Here is a 20,586-nt window from a genome sequence, read left to right as displayed (position 1 = left end):
CTGCCGCCCGCGAGCTGATCACATTCGTACGTCGTTCCATCATGGCCCATCCATCCATCGCATTTCCTCCGCCGTGCTCGGGGGCATCGTCGCCTCTTATAAGGAATCTCTTCGCTAATACGCTCCACGTATCGGACCGTCTCCTTCTCGTTCTCGTTCTCCCCCTCCTTGTCTCACCAAGATCTACGACTGGACGAGCGGGTTCGACATGCTCTGGCGCCGTCTCAGTGCGCTCACCACCGCCGCCCTCGCCCTCTCCGAATCGCGCGCCGGGGCCGCGCCAGCCGGGTTCCCGAGCTCGGGAAACGGCCTGTGGTTCACGACGCCCGGCGTCGCCTGGGGCCGCGAATGGCTCCCCGTCGGAAACGGGTACCTAGCCGGTGAGCTCTTCCGTTTTTTTTACCGTAACCTACTGGGACGGAGCTGACGAGGGCGTGTATATGCATGCAGCGATGGTCAACGGCGGTGTCGCACAGGAAGCCGTCCAGCTGAACATAGAGTCGCTCTGGTCGGGCGGACCCTTCGCCGATCCCGTAAGCGACCGCATTACTACATCCGCCTCGAGTCGCTCCCATCCGCTCACGAAATTCGCCCTCTCTTAGACGTATAACGGCGGGAACGACTTCCCGAACGACACCGCCGAGCTGTCCCAATGGATGCAGACCTACCGGCAAGAGATCATGCAGTCGCCCACGGGCACCATCCAAGGTCACTCCCCTCATTCGGATCCTCCGCACCCCCAGCTCGTGCTGACCCTGCACAGAAATCAGCGAACTGCAGACCGACGCAGGCGCATACGGGTCTTACGCCGGCGCCGGCTACCTCCTCGCGACGCTCGACCTTCCCTCCGCCGCCTACACCGATTACGCGCGCTGGCTCGACATGGACGCCGGCGTCGCGCACAGCACCTTCACCGTGAACGGCACGGCGTTCTCCCGGCAGACGTTCTGCTCGCACCCCGCCCGCGCGTGCGTGCAACACCTCTCCGCCTCCTCCACATCGAAGAAGACGAAAGCGGCGCTCCCGACCTTGACGCTCGCGTGGTCGAACTACTCCGAGAGCGACGTGCCGCTCCTGCCGAACGTGACGTGCGAGGACGACGGCACGCTGCGCGTGCGCGGGCTCGTGAGCGCGCCGGGGATGCTCTACGAGCTGCTCGTCCGCGTCCAAACCGCCGGCGGCTCCAACCCCACCGTCAGCTGCTCGTCCGTCCCCGTCTCGTCCACCGCCTCTACTCAAGGTAAGGACGGTCCCACATATAGCGTTCTGAGCGGTGGGCGCAAGCTAATAAAAAAATCTCGGAGCCAGGCCCGGGCCAGAACGCGACGATCACCGTGCACGGCGCCTCCGAGGCGTGGTTCACCTGGGTCGGCGGCACGAATTACGACTTTTCCGCGGGCGACGCCGCACACGGCTTCTCCTTCGCCGGCGCGGACCCGCACCCCGCCCTCCTCGCCCTCCTCCCCTCCCCTTCCTCCTCCTCCTCCTCCTCTCCCTCCTCCTCCTTCTCGTCCGCGCTGAACACGCACACGGCCGACTTCGCCGGCTCCATCTCCAAGTTCGCGCTCCGCCTGGGCGCGGGGTGGGGCGCGTCGGACCTGGGCACGCCGACGGACGAGCTGCGCGCGGCGTACGCGGTGGACGCGGGGAACCCGTACCTCGAGTGGCTCGCGTTCAACCTGGGGCGGTACATGCTCCTGTCGAGCGCCCGCGGGTCGTTGCCCGCCAACCTCCAGGGAAAATGGGCGAACGGGTACGCGAGCGCCTGGTCGGCCGGTGCGTTTTTTTTGGGGGGCCTGCCCTTGATGCGGCGACCTGGGTGCTGACTTGGGACGGTGTGCCCTTTCCCCCCCGTAGATTATCGTACGTCGCTGGCGCGTCTTGGAGCACTCGGAGGAAGGATGCTGATGCGCGTCTGTTTCTTGTCCCGCTAGACGCGAATATCAACGTGCAGATGAACTACTGGGCGGCGGAGATGACCAACCTAGACGTGACCCAGAGCCTGTGGGACTACATGGAGGTAAACATTTTTTATTTTTTTTGTTTTTGCGTGCTCGGTCGTTTTAGTATATGCTAATGCACTTTGTCTCCCGCAACAGAAAACGTGGGCTCCGCGCGGGGCGTACACGGCCAACGTGCTGTACAACCTGACCGGATGGGTCACTCACAACGAGATGAACGTGAGCCAACGTACACCGTGTAGGGTTCATGATAGCGTCCTGTAGCTGACGACTGTCTATTTGCACGGGTAGATCTTTGGGCATACCGGGATGAAGGCCGGCGGCACGGGCAGCGCGCAGTGGGCGAATTACCCAGGTGAGCGGGTGCATCGCGGACTTGTCGTCGCGTCGCCGATAGGCTGATAGCGATCTGTACTGTGCAGAGTCTAACGCGTGGATGGTACGCTCAGCCCGACAGGCGAGATGGTTAGTACTCAACGGCGCGTCCGTTCCTAGATGCTCCACGTTTGGGACCACTTCGACTACACGCACGACGTGGCCTGGTTCCGGAGCCAGGGCTACCCGCTCCTGAAGGTACGCGCTCCCTTTCCCGCCTTCCCGCGCCGCCAGCCGCGCTCCTAACACACCGCGCTCGTTTTGTCGACTACAATAGGGCGTCGCGCGGTTCCACCTCGGCAAGCTCATTCCGGACGCGCACTTCAACGACTCGACGCTCGTCGTCGCGCCCTGCAATTCGCCCGAGCAGCTGCCCATCACCCTCGGTTGCGCGCATTCGCAGCAGCTCATTTGGATGTTGCTCAACGCGATCGAGAAGGGGTGGCCCGCGTCCGGTGACACGGACGCCGCCTTCCTCGCCGGTGGGTGTTTCCCCCAACACGATCTCGGCCTTGGCGCCAGCTAACGACCGACGACGGATCGTGCCGCAGAGGTCAAGGCGAAGAAGGCGCAGATGGACAAGGGCGTCCACGTCGGGTCCTGGGGCCAGCTCCAAGAGTGGAAGGTCGACATGGACTCGCCGACGGATACCCACCGCCACCTCTCGCACCTGATCGGACTCTACCCGGGCTACGCCGTCGCGTCCTACGCCGACCAGGCGAACTACACGAAGGACGAGGTGATCGCCGCCGCGACGACGTCGCTCATCCATCGCGGGAACGGCACGGGCCCGGACGCGGACGCGGGCTGGGAGAAGGTCTGGCGCGCCGCGGCGTGGGCACAGCTCGGCAACGCGACCGGGTTTTATCACGAGCTGACGGTGAGCGTCCCGTTCGGTCCGTCATCTGTCGCTCGTTTTGCGGATCGTTGACGAGCGGGTGGGGGAAAAAAAGTACGCGCTTTCGGAGGACTTTGGGCCGAACCTGTTCAGCCTGTACGATCCCGCCGACCCCGACCCGATCTTCCAGATCGACGCCAACCTCGGCTACCCCGCCGCCGTACTGGTGCGTCATACGTGGTCTCTTCTCCCACAACGTCCTCTCGAGGTTGACATCGATCACCTCTTTCAGAATGCGCTCATTCAAGCGCCCGACGTTCCGACGGCCAACGCCACCCTCGTCGTCACGCTCCTTCCCGCGCTCCCGAGCGCTTGGCCTACGGGTTCGATCACTGGCGCCCGCCTCCGCGGCGGGATCACGTTCGACTTTGCGTGGTCAGGCGGAAAGCTCACCCACGCGAACGTCACGGTGGACGGGGGCGTGACGCCGCGGAACGTGCGGATCGTGTATGGGGGAAAGACTCTGAAATCGTTCAGAACGAGCAGCGGTGCGAAAGTTAAGGTGCTGTGATATGAATTGATCTGAAGGTAGTGGTGGGCGAGGGCGATCGATGTGACGTGGAAACAATCATAGGATATGTACCAGAGATTCCTGTGATTTCTTGTGTATCAATATGGCAACAAATAACCACGGACTCATTTGCGAATCAACGAACGGCACAGCGGACGTGACCCAAATGCCCTCAGCGTACATACCGATCGCGATCGTTCTGACGCAGCAATAGACATACGGCCATCGGGTGTTCAGATCGACACGGTATGATTCATCCAGCCATCCGTGTCCACCGCGTGATGCCGTTAACAAGTTCAATACGTGGCATCATTGTCCGCCGTTCATGTCGAGTATACACGTCGAGTGATTAAGGTATGCGTTATGGAGTTCTCCGTCGATTCACTCATGTGTAGAACTTGCGGTTCGGGTTCGGGCCGAAGAGGTCTGCTCTGATCTCGGGGAGCATCTGAAGCACACGATATATCAGCGTTGCAGAAGAAAATCATCCGAACCGTTAGGATGTGAGGTGGAGGAACGTACGCGATCTTCGAGGAGCCTGAGCCTCTCATCGAGCGTGTTGTCGAGCGTGATCCGCCGGGTGCCAGAGATAAGCTTGACGCCACCGGCACTGTACAAGATAGGCGAGGGTGTCGGTCAGCCGTGAGCTTCAGAAGAAGATGTTGGGCAAAGGTTGCCCTTACCTCTCGTTCCCCAAACCGCCCTCAACCTCGAACTTGACCTCCCTTCCACTGATCTCCTTGTATTGCTCAGCCGCATTTGATGCAGCCGTTTTCACCGTCTCGATATCCTAGAAGGCAGATTCATGGGTGGAAGCACCGAAAGCAGGCAATGAACGTCACCTTCTCCCTGGCGATAACTGTAACGTCGGGCTCAAGCAGCTGGAGGTATCCCTGAACGATCACGCCCTCGAGGAATTGTTGATAGCGGCCGCTGTCTGTGCCATCGATGCCATTAGAGGATAGAAACGGCTTGAATGATGGAGACGTTACCTTGAGACAGCTTGACGAGCTCTTCCCGAGCGGTGGCGAACAGATCCTGGACGTGCTCCTCGTGCTTGTGCAAAATCTTTAGCCGTGACTTGTTCGTCAGGTTCGACTGCGCGCTATATTTCAAGACCGTCAGCAAAGTCCCGGTCGGAGAGGATACAGCCGTGAATGCGACGCACATCTTCTGTGCAACCTCGGCACCCTTGCGCTTCTTCTCGTATTGTGCGTCGATGGCCTGTTGTTCTTGCTTCACGAGCTTGGCCTGTGCATATCTCCGTGAGCACGAAGTGGAGGGCGGAACGATTATGCACCGTCAGACCTTCTCGATCGCGAATTCCTCGTCGGCCTTGACTTTGATCTCGCGCGCCTTTTCTTGAGCCTCCTGCCTGATGAAGGCCACCTACATACAATCGCAGTTCAGCCTGGTCTACACGTTTCACATCGCCCACAGAAGGTTGCGAGCAGGCACGCAGCGCCAGGCTGCGGCGCGATGAATAGGGACAGCAGCGTACCATCTTGTTCATCTCGTTGATAACCTCCTCATCGTTCAGCGGCCGGTTCGACATCTTGGGCGCACGTTACAGGTATCAAAGGCAAGCAAAGCCGAGATGGTAAGGTCCCGTATAACCTCAGCCGCAGCTCTCGCCGAAAGACGAAACCAGGATGAAGGTGGCTGTGCCGGACGACGCAATGATACCGGTGAGCTGGAGGGCCTGTTGTTGCGTACGCGCGCGCTTTGGGGACATCATAACACGGAAAATGCCCTTCCAGCGGGGAAGTGGTATACACCGTAACGCTAAGAATACAAAATTGCGAGACAGTACGGAGGAAAGGGTATCGTTCCACAACCCATGGGTGGAGATCTTCGCCGACAACTTCGGCTCCCTCCATCTTATTCAAACCGCTATCGATTTCGCTCAGTAGTAGCCCGATGGCTGTCCATAGCTCATGCGGTCGTCGAAGGCGTGCTCCATGCCGGATTGGGGAGTGTAACGCGAGAGCGACGTGCTCCACACGTGCTTCAGGCCGTGCGTGGACTGGGAGATGGTGTAGCGAAGGGTCAAGGCGAAGTTGAGGAAGACTGTTTAGGGGAACATACAATCAGCGACGTGGGCGTAATTAGAGACCATGAACAGTGGTTGGGGGAGGTCACTCACGGAGAAGCCACTCCACCCAGACGAAGGACTTGAGCGCCTGAAGATCCTTGCACCAAGCCTTTTCCGATGCGAACCCAGCGGGGATGGCATCGCACTGAAGGGGAACGTGGCGCCAGCGAGAGGTCGAGAACGCGTTGAAAGCTGGGAGACACTGCGGTTAATGGCATGTGAGGTCTAAGACGAAGTTCGGACGCACCGAGCCAAAACACGCTGAGGATGAAGAGCCAGGAAAGTTGGAATGGAGCGCGACCAAAGAAGGAGTTCTCGCGGGAGGCGTCGAGGAGGATGCTATTCATAGGGTTAACCCAAGGTGGACAAAGGACGGCAACTGGCAGGGCATACGTGAAGGTCAGGGTGACGAGGGTGATGATGGACATGATCAAAGGGAATTTATCGGCCACGACTAGACAAGAAATCGTGAGCTTGGAGTCCCTCGTGTCGCTGCCAGCAATGGACCACGTACAGAAGAACTCCTGGAACTCGTTCACCCGTGCAGAGAGAGCGAGGACGATGATGTCCACCAGCAAAGTCGCCGCTACGTCCGCGTATAACATGTTATTCTCAGAGGCAGAGCAGTACTAGCAGATTTGACGAACCATACGCGTAGTAACGCTTCTTTCCAAACGAGGAGATCATGCCGAGCCCGAATCCGAGAATGAAAGAATGTTATGAGCAAAGAGTGTACACAGAATGAGCACGGTATAAAGCCGCGTCCGAGCAAGCAAGCCTGGAGGACGTCAATGGAGAAGCGCAAGGAATAAACACTGGGTCAACCGAGGGTATGGAAGGGGTATTATTACGAGCGGTGCGGACTGATGGATGGGGAAGGCATGGCGACTGCGATGGTGACCACCATCTTACCCACGTGGCATGTCATATTTATATTTCACTCCGCAGATCAGCGGTGAAGTCGCATCGGTATCATATGCATTCACGGTTGCATCCATCGCTATAGGGTTGCTCGCCAGAAGAAGAATATACGTGTGCACGTTCGATTTCGCGCATCTGTTCGACTACAAAGTCCCATCCTTCATCGATGCTTCATCCTCGACTCAAATCGTCACTACGCCGCGCCCTTCCACTCTGGCGTGTCCGCGAAGAGGGCCTTCATCATGAAAGGAGGGTATCGATCGCCCTGCGTCGCGTCCGCCTTATGCGCGATTTCCTTGACCTCCTTGACCTCTTCCGGCGTAAGCTTGACATCGACTGCTCCAAGGTTCTCTTTGAGATACTGGGAGGAAGCGTGTCAATGACTGTCTGTCATCGATCGCAAGCAGCGCAAAGCACACCAAACCCACCTTGAGTTGGGTTGTTCCGGGGATGGGGATCACGTCCTCGCCTTGCGCAAGCAGCCACGCAAGCGCAACCTGCCCGGCGGTCGCGCCGTGTCGCTTCCCGATCTCCGCGAGGCCGTCGACGAGCCGGAGGATGTTGGGGAAGTTCTCGGCGGAGTAGCGCGCGACAATTTTACGGAAGTCACCTTCCTCGAAGTCATCGGGGGATTTCTACCTCGGGACACAGGTCAGAGACATGAAATAGTCAAGAGAAGCTGTCGGTCATGCTCACGTAGCGTCCGGTCAGGAGGCCCCGCCCGATCGGCGAGTATGCGATGATCTTCACGCCAAGTTCACGAGCAGTGGCGAGGAGGTTGATCTTGGGATCCTCGATGTCGAGTGTGAACGGAGAGTATTCGACTGCAGCAAATGAGTTCTCAGTGACGCTTGCCCACGAGCCAGGTGCTCATGACTCTCACCCTGGACAGCCGCAATTGGGTGTATCGCGTGCGCACGTCGAAGTGTCGCGGCAGAGGGCTCAGAAAGACCGATGTGCCGTACTTTGCCTTCCCTGCGATTCATAAGGACGTTGTCAGCTTTCGATGACCCGAGGTCGAGACGGCTGAGTGTATGCCTACTTGACAAGTTCTTTCAGGGCAAGGACGGTCTCCTCGATGGGAACGGTGGGGTCCGGACGGTGTAAGTAGTAAAGGTCAATCGTGTCGATCCCGAGGCGCTTCAGAGAGGTTTCGCAGCTTTGGCGAGCATACTCCGGTTTACCTAAAGAGATGATAATGGCTATGAATGGAGCTAAATCCTGTTCGATCGCATGGGAGCACGCACCGCATACACCGTTCTCGAACTCGAAGCCGATACCGAACTTGGTGGCCAAAAAGATTTTCGAGCGCAGCCCCGTCTTTGCGAACCACTTTCCGATCAGGTCTTCCGAGTCGCCGTAGATGTTGGCGGTGTCCCAGAACGTGCAGCCAGATTCGTAAAGCGCGTCGAGGAACTTTCCAGATAGTGAGCCCGCGTAGCGATAAGACGGTGGGACGGAATCGTACCTTCAAACGTTCGTCCTCGGACTGCGAGGTACCGTATGCTATGTTTCCAATGCCCATGGCACCGTACCCGATAGCAGACACATCCTCGCCGGCAAGCTTGCGCGTTGGGAACGGTTTGGTGGAAGACATGGTATGCCGCCGATTGTCTTAGTTTAAGATGAACGTTGAGTTCATCGCAAACTCGTCATCTGAACATCTTTATAGAGATCGTCGATGAGTCGCCGAAGGTACGCGTATCCCTCTGGCATTCATGGATTAACGACGCCGAGGACGCGCCAGCTGGGCAATAAGATGAGTAAGCTTATTTACTGCCATGAGATAAGTAGCAATCCAAGTGGGTTGGTGTGCCCGCTGGAAGACTGGAGGTGGGTTACAACAGGTTACAACGGCGGATGCGCTTCATCTCGTTCCCGCCCGCGCCGGAAATATACCTACCTACCTACCCGCTTTCGAACTACATCTCTGCATAGCCAACACGTTCACTGCACTACGGGAGCCTTGTCTTGTCTACGAGAATATCTGCCGACCTTCAAACCGATGGTATCTGGCATACGTCAGCAATATCTCAGGCAGTGCAATACGCAAAGCGAGTACCAGCCGAGCCTTGCCGTCCGTTCGAGGTGCCATTGCACGTTCGAAGGCGTTGCCGAAACCTTCAATTGAAAACACAACGCTTATGAGATCTGGAGCCGATCTCATCTAAAAAATGGAATGCGAAGGGTATGTGACCTTGCTCTGTGGACTTCCTCCAACAAAAGAATAATCCTATCCGAACTCGCAAGCCCCGGGTAATGTTGACCCTCCCGCGATCGGTGCGCAGGACCGCCACGTACTTCGCTCTCTGGCAGTAGGCGCATGCCGTACATATATACTAGCCAAGGAGGAGCACCCACGCTGTGGGGCCAGTCGCACGTAGCGCGTTCGTAGCGCAGCGCCCGGGGCGTGCTTGTTCAGCGGCGTCGCAGTACCATTTCCATATGCGCTCGCTCTTATGCTGAACTCTGTCCTATGCGAGATCCTCGCCCTGATCTGGCGCGCCCTTTAGAGGGTGCGGGAGCTAGCCTGTGAACGATGTCTGTTCCTGGGTGCTGGATCGCATTGGATGTCTCTTGGCAGCGCCCGTGAAGCCACGGTTATGTCACCGCGCATATCGCAATATCATCCTGGAACACTATGCACGATGATCTCGGCGCGCTCTCGTGTCTATATTGGAATTGACACAAGCGCGGCGCTATCGCGAACTCCACGATCTTGCTCAAATACTCCGATTGCAGGGCGATGACCCTACGTTCCTGGCGCTACCACTAGCTATGGGTCACCTCTCTCATCGTTCGATGCTGATCAGCTCAGTGGTCGCCCTCACAGTGCTGATCACGCTACCCGCGATGTTCCACGAGCGCGCGAGGCACTCCATGATAACTTTCGCGTCGAACATTGCCCTCCAGCGGCCGTTGTGTACTGCGGTCCCGGTGGGACCATGGGCAGATCCCTCTACGGAACCCGTTCATGATCTCGCACTTGTCCCGCAGCGCCGGAAACGCGTCGCCGTCGCGTCCGTTTTCGGCGCCCACTTCGATGTGTACATGGCCCTCGTTGGGACCTTGGAGAAAGTCATGGCGGCTGACCAGCACTTGGCCTTCGAAGGAGGCGTTGATACGCCTAGCGTGCAGGTGTATGCTCCGCCATTTCTATACGGGTTTGAGGAGGTTGCGGACAGGCTCGAACTGTACAAGGGCGTCATTTTGCACCCGGACCAGCTGATCGAGGACGTGCACAAGGGGGATATTGACCTAGTCATCCTTGGGACATGTGAAATCGAGTGAGTGAGTGGTTCAGCTGTGTTAGATCTGTCTCGACCTCGAAACTTGGGCTTATTGACGTTTAGCATGCCGCGCTGGCACGACGAGCTCTTGGATGCATGGGACACGAGGGACGACGTTCACAAGTTTAAATTAGTTTGCATCGTGCACCATGCGCAGCATGATTGGCAAGACCGCATGCCCGCATGGTCTCTACGCGATGCGATCAGGCTACTGCCGATCTCCGAACAGTGAGAAATCACTCGAAGTTCTCATTTCTGCATGTGGTATTCTGAACGATATCTATCGGATTAGTGTAGGGCGCACATTCAGAAAGCAACTCAACGAACGAGCGGAAAGCGCGGACCCTGTCTTATATAGCGCTGGACTCAGTTACGTGCCCATCGATACCCATGTGCCCATACTAGATATTTCCGATTTGCCTGCAAAGGATCCATCTGTAGACCGTGTCCTCTCGCGGGCGGTCATCCAAGGAAGCTTCGCATCCGACCGGCGTGACTACCCAGCGTTCTTCGCCGAACTGATTTCGTCTTTACAAGGTGTGTAGCGCCGGGCGAGCTCTCGCCGCAAGTAACTGATCACCCTCCGCCAGATGATCCTGGAGCATGGGGCTATCTGCACGCCGTGGACGGATTATTTCTCCCAGATCCGGCGGTGTCCAGCCCATTCGAACTTCTGTTAGTCGGGTCTGGCGAGATCGTGGTGCCGACGGAACTAAGCCGGATGGTGACAATTCATCGCGGTTTGCGCTATAGCGAGTTCTACGAGCTCGTCGCCGGATCGGACATCGTTGTGCCATGTTTCGCTCCGGATGGAGGATGTAAGTCCCCATAAACATCGCCATGCGATGCTCCTTCACTGAGTCTGGCCCCTCTTGTAGACTACGACTACCAGGCGAGCTCTAGTGTGGCATTGGCCGTGGAACTCAATGTACGTTTGCACACTTCTGCTCGCGGGCTTGGTTTATTAATCCCGTGTAGGTTCCGATACTCGCGACTCGTCGCATGAGACAAGCCTACACTTACATCGACGATGACCGTGCCGTGATCACACGGCCGTCCGGCATTCGCGAGGTACAAGCGCTGAAAACCTTGCGACTAGGCAACACGTCTTGGTTATCGTCTCCCAGCTCATCGGGAAGTTCGGCGACCGCTATATCACAGCGAACAGCGCGAGAGGCGGACGAAATGGCCAGGAGTGGTTGGAGACGTGAACCATCAGTTACCCGGCAATACAAGCAATCCGTGTGGGATAGAAATCAAGAGACCTGTAGAAGGATACTGAGGGACCTGTGAGATCATCCATACCCACAGGCCGTCCAGACAGTATTCTGCCGTTCTAATGAAATAGCTTCCCCTGTTTCACTTTGGGGAATGAGTACACAGGGAGTCTCCACGAAGACTCTGACAGTGATCCACAGCAAGCGGCTTCTGGCCAATCGATGTCCGTAACCGTCCGTTATAGATCATGTTGCCCCGCATCGCGAACAACTGCTCTTAAATATTGAAAACCCGGCATGTCCTCCATTACTATCGCTTCGTCAGTTTCTTGCCGAATTTATTGTTCCGCGACAAGACGCGGCAACCTATCGGGGCAATGACCACGGAGACGGTTTTCGAACGGGAATCGATATCGTTACAGGTGGTTAACTGACGTTGTTGTGAGGGATGGTACCGGTACGGTGCCACACGAAGCAGGAAGTACCATGACAGCCTCAGTTTGGAATATGCGTCGCTCCGATGTCGACCCACATCAAGCGGCTCTTGACGGGATCGGCCTCGTCTTTTCCGTTGAGATATTGTTAGTGACATCCATGCTGACCTCATCAAAGAACGTACTACCTGTTTCGTGCTCGCTAACCGACGAATCCGAATCCGCATCGTCGACCTCAGATGCGGCCGGGATATTGAGATCTTTCCATGGTAGTCCCCAAGCAAACCACACGCCAAGATCTGTGAGCTGCAAGCAGCCCATGTCCCGGAGGTTACCAACGTCGTCAATGTCTATCACACGGGAAACCCGAACGTGGGGAAACGACGGCCTCGTCGGGTCCATGGATGAGGACGCATCGGGATCACCGTCAAAGCAGCGGCGAGCGTTCAGCGTGAGTACGAACACACCCGATGCCTGTAAAATCCGTTATCCAAAGGCGGGCACAAAGCGACAAAGAGAGAGCCTACGGTCGCGGCAGCCACGCGCCCTCTCCCGTACGCCAGGTAGATGCCTCCTGCAAATGTCACCGAGCCCAGAGCGATACTGGTCACAGCTTGGTCGAAGGTTACATTCCCGGTTAAGACGCGGTCGAGATCTTCAACCAGGAGCAGTTTTGAGTCTGAGGTGAGGATTGCCAGGTGTCGCCCGCATGGGGACACGTGTGCTGTACCACGAATAGGTGAGGTTTATGAGTTGGTCGTTAACATGGAAGCACAGACCTGCGTTAAACATGGCGGGCAACAGAAAAATAGGCGATTGAACGACGGGAGGAGACAACGCCATGCGCTCCAGGACGCCAGCATGTTCATCATTATTCGACGGCCCATAGTCGATGATGGTCTGAGTCTGATACGTGGGCTGGCGGCTCGTCCATGGCGCAGATGAAACTGCGAGGAGTAGCTTGCCATTTTCCGCGCGGGAAAACACCCGCAGTTGACTCCTGCCACAAATATAAACATGCCGCTCGCTCAGTTCCACGTAGTGTATAGCGCCGAGGAGGGTGCCTTCGTTGAGTTCCTGGATGCCCTCGATGGTTTGAATCAAACGGCCAGAAGGTATATCCCAGAGGTAGGCCCTAGTATGGCTCGCGACGAGCAGTGTCGGGTAGACAAAGCGGAAAGCCCGGGCGTCTTCAGGCATCAAGAGTCGACACCAAGGTTGGAAATAACCGCCAGGACATACATTTCGATACGTATGAGCAGCTTCTTGGGCCACTTCCTCCTGGTCGAAGGCTGGCCTGGCAGTGTTTTCCCGTAGTGAAAGGTCATTCGGGAAGTCGTTGGATCGCCTCCATACGTCTTTGTGGCCGCTTGGTACGTTGAATACCAGGAAACCATGATCATATTCTACGTGCGGATATTGGTTAGTGTACGCCTACACAATGTCGCCAACGTCAACATCTGCTGACGGAATGCCCATTGCAGATTACCTGAGGAAGAGCCCAGAGTGTTATACCAGTCTGAATCTGGATGGCAGCGATGCCGTTCTGTCGCCAATCCGTCCTTCGTCCTTGAGATAGGATCACCAAATCGGCATCGGCATCTATCTTGATCCGGTGCACGTCGATTCCGGTAGATCTCGGTAGGGTTTTCGCAGCAGAGGGACGCTCTCCCCACCACCTTCTCTCAATGTCCAAGCGGCGCATGCCTGACACCCGTACTTGGTTACAACAGCATATGAGAGTTGGGGGAACCTAACGTACAGAAGTCCCGCCAATCTTTTGTCCCCCTCATGAAATCAGGAGCGTATGCATGACAAGCGTCCGGTAGCGGAATCTTCGGCGAGCACGCCAAGCCATGGTAGTACGCAGCCTGCCGGTACAATGTAGACCTATTTGCTTCGTTTCGTATCACTGCATCGAGTGTCCTGTTTGTGGCCTGAACTGCATGAATGTTCCGTAGTGCAACGTAAGACAGAATCTCAATAATCAATTCCGGCGAAAGGCGATCGAGCATGGTGTAACTGCAACATAGCGCGTACATAATGGCGTCGACCTCTTTGAAGTCCTGTGAAATTCTGACCTAATTAACCTGAGTCCGGCGAGCTTTACAGCGGCCACCACTGCGCTGTCGCCGCGGCTCAGCGCGGCTCTCGAGCTAGTGCGATCGCAATCGTATCACCCATGCCACTCGGCTTGCGACAAAAGGAGAGGTCTTGCCTGGTGCATCAGCGCTACAAGTCTTGTGATTCGCAGGACCGCAGTCGCCAACGGGCGCTTATCTGGACAGGTCACCCGCAACTAGTCCATCCCGGTGCATTGCAGGCACACGTCTACATGTACAGCCGATTGCTGGACAGCGCGGCCGCCTCGCCAGCCTCATAACCTGACTCGCTCTGCCCCCCTCCGTCAGTCATGTCTGCAGCGATCTTGCACGATGCCGTAGTGGCCGACGAGGTGGTCGGGATCACAAGCGCGACATTGGAGTTGCGTATGTGCACCGCATACACTCCGTTTATGGCGTTCGTCTGACATAGCCTAGTTAAAAGTATAGAAAACCACGCACAGAGTCTGAAAATATGGAAGGCGCGCGCGATCTTGTTGCTGGTTATAACACATCCTCATCCTGCACCAGGCCCACGCGCTGGAGTTATGCAAAGCCTGCACGGCTACAGTGTTAGGGTTTCACACTTCAAGGGGGTTTATGGACGAACATCGCGCCGGACATGCTGCAGAGGAGATCGACGTGTAAGGATATCCTTCTCAAACTCGGTCATCGCACACCAAAGATTTTCCACTCCCATAGCGCTCTGAAGAAGATCGACGTGGGACTTCGCGACTTGGCCGGGTGGGGGCATCGTCGGAGTCTTACGGGGCGCGCGGACGCCAAACGAGTGATTGACGACAGTTTCCTTACACTACAACAGATCAAAAATCTCTTCCATGTTCGTCCCCTCTACTTTCTCTTCCGATCCCAGACATCAATCGAGATGATTCATAGATTCAACCGCCCAAGTTTGGCGGAACTGCGCTGGATCTTGCCATAGCCTTTCAGAGGGATAATGCTAGCTTTCGCGCTCTAAGGAGAGCTAGCGAAAAGAACGACGCCTCCCTGTCGCTTCCGTCACTTACGTCTCATGCATCACCAGAGGTAAGCAGTCGATCGCATCCGGTGGAACTTTGAACAAGGTCTCATCGTTGTTTTCAGGCTACTCCTAGTGCCAGTAGCTCAGTGTCGAAGGAAACCCAGGTTATATCATCATTACCGTCATCTCATACGCACGGTATCCCGGAGGTGAGTAACGTGCACGCAGCAGGTCAAAACGCGTAATACCGAATCTGCTTTAGGATGGAACTACACCTCCTGAGATGGAACACCCCTTGCGCCGCAAATTGTACGACATTGGCCTGAATCTCGACTGTACGCCTTGATGTGCACGAGTGTGATCGTGAAAAACCACGCTGATGGCCACAGTGACTGGGCAGGTCCGCAAGAGACACGAATTCCCGGCTGTTCTCAGCGGGGGAAATGGCGATGTTTACGAAGGCGCGTGCGTCACTGCTAGAGACCATACCTGGTTTAACACGTGCTGCAGGGATCTGGCTCGATAACGTGAAGGTTGCGCTCAAGTTCCCTAGATCAATGAACGCTAGCCCTCGAGCTAAGGAAGTAAGTCAGAGAATGGATGGCGCCACATGATGCATGGTTGAGTACTCCTTATAGAGATTCCTGGAAGAGGCTGCGCTATGGAGTCGTCTTCTACATCCAGACATCGTGCCGTTCTACGGGATCGCCTTCGAGGGCGACTTCATATATTCGGTATGCTTTCTCCCTTTGTGCGCCAGTCTTAGGGCAGCCATGACCTATCTTTCCATAGGTGTCGCAATGGATGGATAACGGCCCATGTTTGGAGTACATAAAAAGAACGCCTGACGCTAATCGTCTGGGCCTTCTTGAAGACGTCACCTCCGGTTAGCAGTTCTTAACTCTGATTCGCATCGTTTCTCACGCAGAATCTTGTAGGCATGGAATTCCTCCATGTTCAGAAGGTTTGTCCACGAGCAACCTGACATCCTCGCATGCTTACTATGACATAAGGTTGTCCATGGAGACCTGCGGGCGGTGAGCTGTGACTCTCCCATACATCTGGCTTTCAACTTAACAATTTATCCGTCCTTTGAAGGCGAATGTCCTCATCAACCGGGAGGGCAAAGCGAAGCTCTGCGACTTCGGTCTCAGCAAGGTCCTCCAAGAGGTATGCGCTCACGCGGCGTCCCCTTTCAACTGGCTCTAAAACTCTTCACGGCAGCTGAGCCGGGGCGCGAGGTCCAGCCTAGGGCTGACAAACTATCGATGGCTGGCCCCGGAACTGATGTACAGCGAGATCCCTGTATTCCCGTCCAACGCCACCGACGTCTTCTCGTTCGCCATGCTATGCCTGGAGCTCATAACCGAGGAGCCGCCATATGCGGACATGAACGACTTCCAAGTCGTGATTGCTCTTGGCCAGAACAAGCAGCTACCTGCCCGACCTGCCACTTTGGCAGCGCGGAGATGGCTTTCCGACCAACTCTGGACGCTCATGGAGGACTGCTGGAATCTGGTATGATGATCTTGTCTTTTCCTTGATGTTAGTTGATATGACTTAATACGCTCTTCTCTCTAGGATCCACCCTCGCGCCCAGCTGCTCGCAATATTAAGTCAAAGTTGCACGTCATCGCTGCATCGCACCAGGTCGCTGCCAGTATGCGAACATTTTATCAGTAATTGCTATTGACCTATCTTCGCGATGAACAGACAACCGCACATTGCCAATCAAAATACCAAGTAGGCCATCCACCGAACATGATAGTTTTCCGGACTTCTCCGAGGAAGCCCGGGTTTATAGTTCGATTACGCCGGCTCCGGTGGGTTACGGTCAACCGAACCACTTGCGGTTTCCTTCGATCTCGGTTTCCCCGGCCGACAAAGAGGCCATACCGTGCAGCTCGCCAGAGGGCATGGATAGCCTGCCTCTCATGGAGTCTCCGCATATGGGAGCACTAGCATTGCAATCTTTACCGTCACCCAGCAGTCAGCCTCTCACTTTGCACGTGAACCCGGACGGGACGATCGCTTACGGGTCATTGGATGGTTTGTGCATCAAATTGATTGCGGACGTATCAGGTATGAGTACCCTCGTCGGTCCGGTCGTCAGTGTGCACTGAACTGAGTCTACGGGACAGATGTGGATTTCCGGTGGACGTTCCTGGCTACGTACCGCGCCTTCTGGAACGATGATCATGGTGCGAGCAATGCTCTGTTCCGATATCTGAGATCCACCTTCTGGGATGGAACCGGATATCTACCTCTAGGCATGACAAGATACGCGTATGTGTTCGTTGCGGGGGATGTACGCTCGGATAACTCATCAGAACGTAGAGCTTTGACCATCCTCAAGGACTGGATACTGTCTCACTACGCTGAAGCCGAGCCGCCGCTTCTTGTGGAAATCGCGGATTTCGCGCGAGAGGCTTCCCGCTCCTACCCAGACCTGAAAAATCTTGCCGACGAGATGAATCGACGAGTAGCCGTCCTCCAAGTACGTGAACATACTCGTAGGATAACGTCATGGAAGCTGACTGTGCATTCGATAGACGGCCCCCACCTCGGATACAGCGTCGTCCCGGCATCCCTCCGCATCGCCGCTGTCGCGGTCGCCAGATAGTGGTAAATCCTCTCCATTGTCCTCGTCCCCTCTGGGGTCGTTACTGTCCTTCAGGTCTCGACCAAAAGGATCTCAGACTGAAGGCCCGCATGCCGTACAAGCCCGAGCTTTGACTTTCAAGCAAGCGTCTCTGTTCTCCCAGCTCAACGCCGGACATTACTCTGCTCAATTGGTTGACAAATCAGGCAATGACGACGTGAAGAGGTTCCTGACGACGGAGAAGAAGTTATATGACTGGGCACGACAGGCAATACTGTCAGCAGCCGACGATAAGAAGAGGGACGAAGAGTTCAGACGTTTCTTCAAGCTCGCAGAGGTAACCTCCTATCGTCGGTGTTTGACCCTTTCCGCTGACGCCCACGTTGTTCTTGGTTATCCAGGAATGCCAGAAGCTGCAAAACTTTTCGGTCTTGGGTGCGATAATCTCTGCACTGGAATCGCCACAGATGCGGCGCCTTGTATATACGAGGAGCTGTTTATCGGGCTCTGAGAGTCAAGCATATGACGCGATGACCCAAGTCATTCTTCCGGACCACATGGACGCGCGTCTTGCGGCAGGCGCTTGTATACCTTGGCTCTGTGCGTTTGAATCGCATTCCATGTGGTTCCCCCGCCTCTGACCAACGACCAACGACGCAGCCTCGCATCTCGACCGACTGGCCAAGGCATGTCACGATCTACCGCCAACAACCATATCGGGCGGAGCAGAAATGATCAACTGGACGAAGTGGCGTACCGTCGCCGCCGGCATTCGCACCCTATGTGCTGTGAAACCTCCGGAAGTGGAACACGATGCTCGCGCCGAGGATGCACTGGTGCAGATCGAGAAGTCCCTAGCAGGGATCAAAAGCGGATCGGCTTTGGACAAGCGGCTGGAGACTCTCAGTCTGGGCCTTGCCCCGAAGGAAGCTAAAGACCATGAAGGTCGGAAAAGGGAGCTGGGCCAGATGGGTTTCTCAAGGTGACATGTGGTGCGCGAGTTCGGAGCGCAAGGGACCAGGTTTTTGACGTCGACCACGCGTGCACACTAGGTTGTGTAGCAAATACTGACACTCGAAGCGTTGGAGATGGGCATCGCTGTCCGCGGTAGTAGTACCTCCGTGAGCCGCGATTTTCGGTCGCGGTGCTGCGTCCTCTACACGCTCGGCCGATACTGCAAGATCGACCTTATCTATGATCATGATCATGGCTCAGCGGCAGAAGCATAATTACCCCATGCCTCCGACAACCTAGCTTGATCCAGAACCCGTCTGAAAGCACATATAAGCCTCTGGTACTTGGGTCCGTTCCTGAAGCCCCGCCGCCAGTAATTCTACCTAAGCTTTCGAGAACACAATCCTCGCCGTCACCGACATGTCGCAAGAACCGGGAACTTTGACTCATGCGCGCTACGGAAAGGACCTTGTACGCGTTTTACGTGTAGTGCGCGAGGGAGCGTGGCATCATGTCGTCGAGTACAACGTGAGGGCGCTGGTGGAGGGCGAAATAGAGACCAGGTTGAGGTCCTGCCGCTCACTGCCGTTACCGCCTCTCACTCTCTTCCTCAGCTATACCAAGGCGGACAACTCGTGTGTCGTGGCCACCGATTCCATCAAGAACATCACATATTGTACGGCGTTATGCTACCTCTGTCTGGATTATGCGCCCCTAACCTCCAGTGGCGATGTTCAGATTTGGCCAAGACCTCCCCGCATGTCCTGCACCCGGAGCGTTTCGCCCTGCACCTGGCAACTTTCCTGGTCTCGAAATACGCTCATTTGAGCAAGAGCTTCGTGGACATTGAAATGGTCCGTCCTGTGGACATCCTAGAAATCGTGATGCTCATCTGAAGGTCTTGCGTAGCTTCGGTGGACTCGGATCCCTGTGTCTGCGGCGTCCAATCCCGAGAAGGAGAAGGAAAAGGCTCATACCCACTCGTTCTACCGAGATGGCGAGGAGAAGAGGACGGTCAGCGTAGAGGTCAGTATGCATGCGCTTTACCCGAGTTCTCCCTTCTGAGCTTCGCTGTGGAGGATAGGTCGATGCGACAGCTGGAAAGGATAAACTAGTCGCGAAGGTCACCAGCGGCTTGAAGGGTCTGTTAGGTGCGGGCTGTCATGGCTGACCAGTCCAACGTGCCTGGCTAACCCATAGCTTGCAGTATTGAAGACGACGGGCTCCGCCTTTGAGAACTTTGTGAGGGATGAATACACAACGCTCGTTGAGGTGCGTCCGTTTCTTCGTCCTCAAATATCTTCACGCTGAATCCGGAAATTAGGTCAACGATCGTATCTTCTCCACGTCCATCGACCTGACCTACACGTACAAGCCGATCCCGATCCCAGCTCCTACGGTATGTCCATGCACCTCCCGAAATGCCATGGAATCCTCGATGGGCTCATCATCCGCGATACAAGGACGAGAAGAAACTTGCGTTTGACCTGCAATCTGCGGGAACCGGTGACATCTGGGTGAGTCGACATGATGCGCTCTCGTACAGATCTCACTCACGACGTTGAGGAGTTAGGATGGTGATAATGCCGCTACCTTAGCTCGCAATATCACGCTCGAAGTTTTCGCTACGGATGACAGTGCTAGCGTCCAGGTTTGTCGGTCTTGTCGGCCGGGTGGCCACACATGCTGACGGAGAATTAGGCTACGCTCTATATCATGGCTCAACGCATCATTGCGGAGAACAGCTTTGTGCAGTCCGTCACGTACACGCTTCCTAACAAACACTATATCCCCGTCGACATGCGTTACATAGGCGTGGACAACTTGACCCCGTACGTCTCTTCGCACGCTGTGCATGAACTGATCTGCTCACGAGCATGCATCTTCATAGCGCCAAGGCCGAAGTCTTTACCCCAATCGCTGCTCCGAGGTGCGTTTTCCTGGCTCTGGCTCTTATGCAGAGCATGTGCTAACGTCGTTATAGTGGGCTTATATCTGCTACTGTCTCCCGCAAGTAACTTGGTTCAAGCGCTACCGCTGCTTGGTTGCCGTGAAATCAATGTATATGTAGATTGATCTTTCTTGAAACTATCTCGAAACTCGAAGGGCGATTGTAGACGGATCAGCTTGAGGCATTCATACTAAGTACCGAATAACGCGAGGGCGTGTGCTCGACGGGGCGTAATCACATTGAAAATGCTTGATGCATCATTGAATGTGCTCTACGCACCTCCCTCGGGAAGT

The 20,586-nt window shown here is 55.9% G+C and overlaps 8 protein-coding genes across 8 annotated transcripts; 4 read left to right on the top strand and 4 right to left on the bottom strand.

The window, feature by feature from the left end:
* Nucleotides 1-208: 208 nt before the first annotated feature.
* Nucleotides 209-3,745, top strand: PUNSTDRAFT_74418 (uncharacterized protein; the record flags this gene model as incomplete). The annotated part of the gene is made up of 13 exons (XM_007387257.1): nt 209-380; nt 451-533; nt 603-708; nt 764-1,215; nt 1,305-1,776; nt 1,935-2,020; nt 2,100-2,180; nt 2,253-2,324; nt 2,457-2,534; nt 2,614-2,818; nt 2,888-3,216; nt 3,290-3,400; nt 3,467-3,745. 13 exons carry the CDS (start codon nt 209-211, stop codon nt 3,743-3,745), a joined length of 2,526 nt encoding a protein of 841 aa, XP_007387319.1.
* A 385-nt stretch (nt 3,746-4,130) lies between these two features.
* PUNSTDRAFT_137611 (ATPase V1/A1 complex subunit E) lies at nt 4,131-5,300 on the bottom strand (the record flags this gene model as incomplete). Its single annotated transcript, XM_007387256.1, has 8 exons — nt 4,131-4,193; nt 4,268-4,355; nt 4,429-4,535; nt 4,588-4,682; nt 4,738-4,850; nt 4,914-4,996; nt 5,054-5,134; nt 5,247-5,300. The coding sequence occupies 8 exons, from the start codon at nt 5,298-5,300 to the stop codon at nt 4,131-4,133; spliced, it is 684 nt and encodes a 227-aa protein (XP_007387318.1).
* Nucleotides 5,301-5,651: 351 nt separating this feature from the next.
* On the bottom strand, nt 5,652-6,527 carry PUNSTDRAFT_46856 (uncharacterized protein; the record flags this gene model as incomplete). Its single annotated transcript, XM_007387255.1, has 5 exons — nt 5,652-5,815; nt 5,892-6,032; nt 6,088-6,294; nt 6,355-6,426; nt 6,488-6,527. The coding sequence occupies 5 exons, from the start codon at nt 6,525-6,527 to the stop codon at nt 5,652-5,654; spliced, it is 624 nt and encodes a 207-aa protein (XP_007387317.1).
* Nucleotides 6,528-6,811: 284 nt separating this feature from the next.
* Nucleotides 6,812-8,358, bottom strand: PUNSTDRAFT_107188 (Aldo/keto reductase; the record flags this gene model as incomplete). Its single annotated transcript, XM_007387254.1, has 7 exons — nt 6,812-7,122; nt 7,190-7,396; nt 7,458-7,585; nt 7,645-7,736; nt 7,804-7,945; nt 8,009-8,177; nt 8,212-8,358. 7 exons carry the CDS (start codon nt 8,356-8,358, stop codon nt 6,955-6,957), a joined length of 1,053 nt encoding a protein of 350 aa, XP_007387316.1. The 3' UTR covers nt 6,812-6,954.
* A 1,181-nt stretch (nt 8,359-9,539) lies between these two features.
* Nucleotides 9,540-11,262, top strand: PUNSTDRAFT_46854 (uncharacterized protein; the record flags this gene model as incomplete). The annotated part of the gene is made up of 6 exons (XM_007387253.1): nt 9,540-10,048; nt 10,115-10,279; nt 10,589-10,869; nt 10,930-10,979; nt 11,030-11,122; nt 11,179-11,262. The coding sequence occupies 6 exons, from the start codon at nt 9,540-9,542 to the stop codon at nt 11,260-11,262; spliced, it is 1,182 nt and encodes a 393-aa protein (XP_007387315.1).
* Nucleotides 11,263-11,574: 312 nt separating this feature from the next.
* PUNSTDRAFT_145915 (uncharacterized protein) lies at nt 11,575-13,407 on the bottom strand (the record flags this gene model as incomplete). Its single annotated transcript, XM_007387252.1, has 5 exons — nt 11,575-11,831; nt 11,891-12,176; nt 12,230-12,426; nt 12,482-13,136; nt 13,192-13,407. 5 exons carry the CDS (start codon nt 13,405-13,407, stop codon nt 11,764-11,766), a joined length of 1,422 nt encoding a protein of 473 aa, XP_007387314.1. The 3' UTR covers nt 11,575-11,763.
* Nucleotides 13,408-14,139: 732 nt separating this feature from the next.
* Nucleotides 14,140-18,456, top strand: PUNSTDRAFT_145914 (uncharacterized protein). Its single transcript, XM_007387251.1, has 22 exons — nt 14,140-14,191; nt 14,243-14,286; nt 14,336-14,448; nt 14,507-14,645; nt 14,702-14,851; nt 14,909-14,995; nt 15,049-15,121; nt 15,176-15,247; nt 15,297-15,370; nt 15,425-15,520; nt 15,579-15,672; nt 15,725-15,750; nt 15,800-15,823; nt 15,885-15,956; nt 16,011-16,304; nt 16,368-16,446; nt 16,500-16,868; nt 16,928-17,072; nt 17,124-17,283; nt 17,339-17,725; nt 17,790-17,988; nt 18,049-18,456. Exons 3-22 carry the CDS (start codon nt 14,405-14,407, stop codon nt 18,372-18,374), a joined length of 2,910 nt encoding a protein of 969 aa, XP_007387313.1. The 5' UTR covers nt 14,140-14,191; nt 14,243-14,286; nt 14,336-14,404; the 3' UTR covers nt 18,375-18,456.
* A 182-nt stretch (nt 18,457-18,638) lies between these two features.
* PUNSTDRAFT_91772 (uricase) lies at nt 18,639-20,478 on the top strand. Its single transcript, XM_007387250.1, has 12 exons — nt 18,639-18,905; nt 18,957-19,018; nt 19,081-19,196; nt 19,252-19,368; nt 19,427-19,493; nt 19,550-19,614; nt 19,667-19,741; nt 19,806-19,859; nt 19,916-19,993; nt 20,044-20,174; nt 20,234-20,272; nt 20,327-20,478. The coding sequence occupies exons 1-12, from the start codon at nt 18,763-18,765 to the stop codon at nt 20,358-20,360; spliced, it is 981 nt and encodes a 326-aa protein (XP_007387312.1). The 5' UTR covers nt 18,639-18,762; the 3' UTR covers nt 20,361-20,478.
* The last annotated feature ends 108 nt before the right edge of the window (nt 20,479-20,586 follow it).

Source organism: Punctularia strigosozonata (genome assembly GCF_000264995.1).
Source record: "Punctularia strigosozonata HHB-11173 SS5 unplaced genomic scaffold PUNSTscaffold_13, whole genome shotgun sequence".
In the NCBI taxonomy this organism is placed as follows: domain Eukaryota; kingdom Fungi; phylum Basidiomycota; class Agaricomycetes; order Corticiales; family Punctulariaceae; genus Punctularia; species Punctularia strigosozonata.
This window is presented reverse-complemented; position numbering and strand designations above follow the sequence as displayed.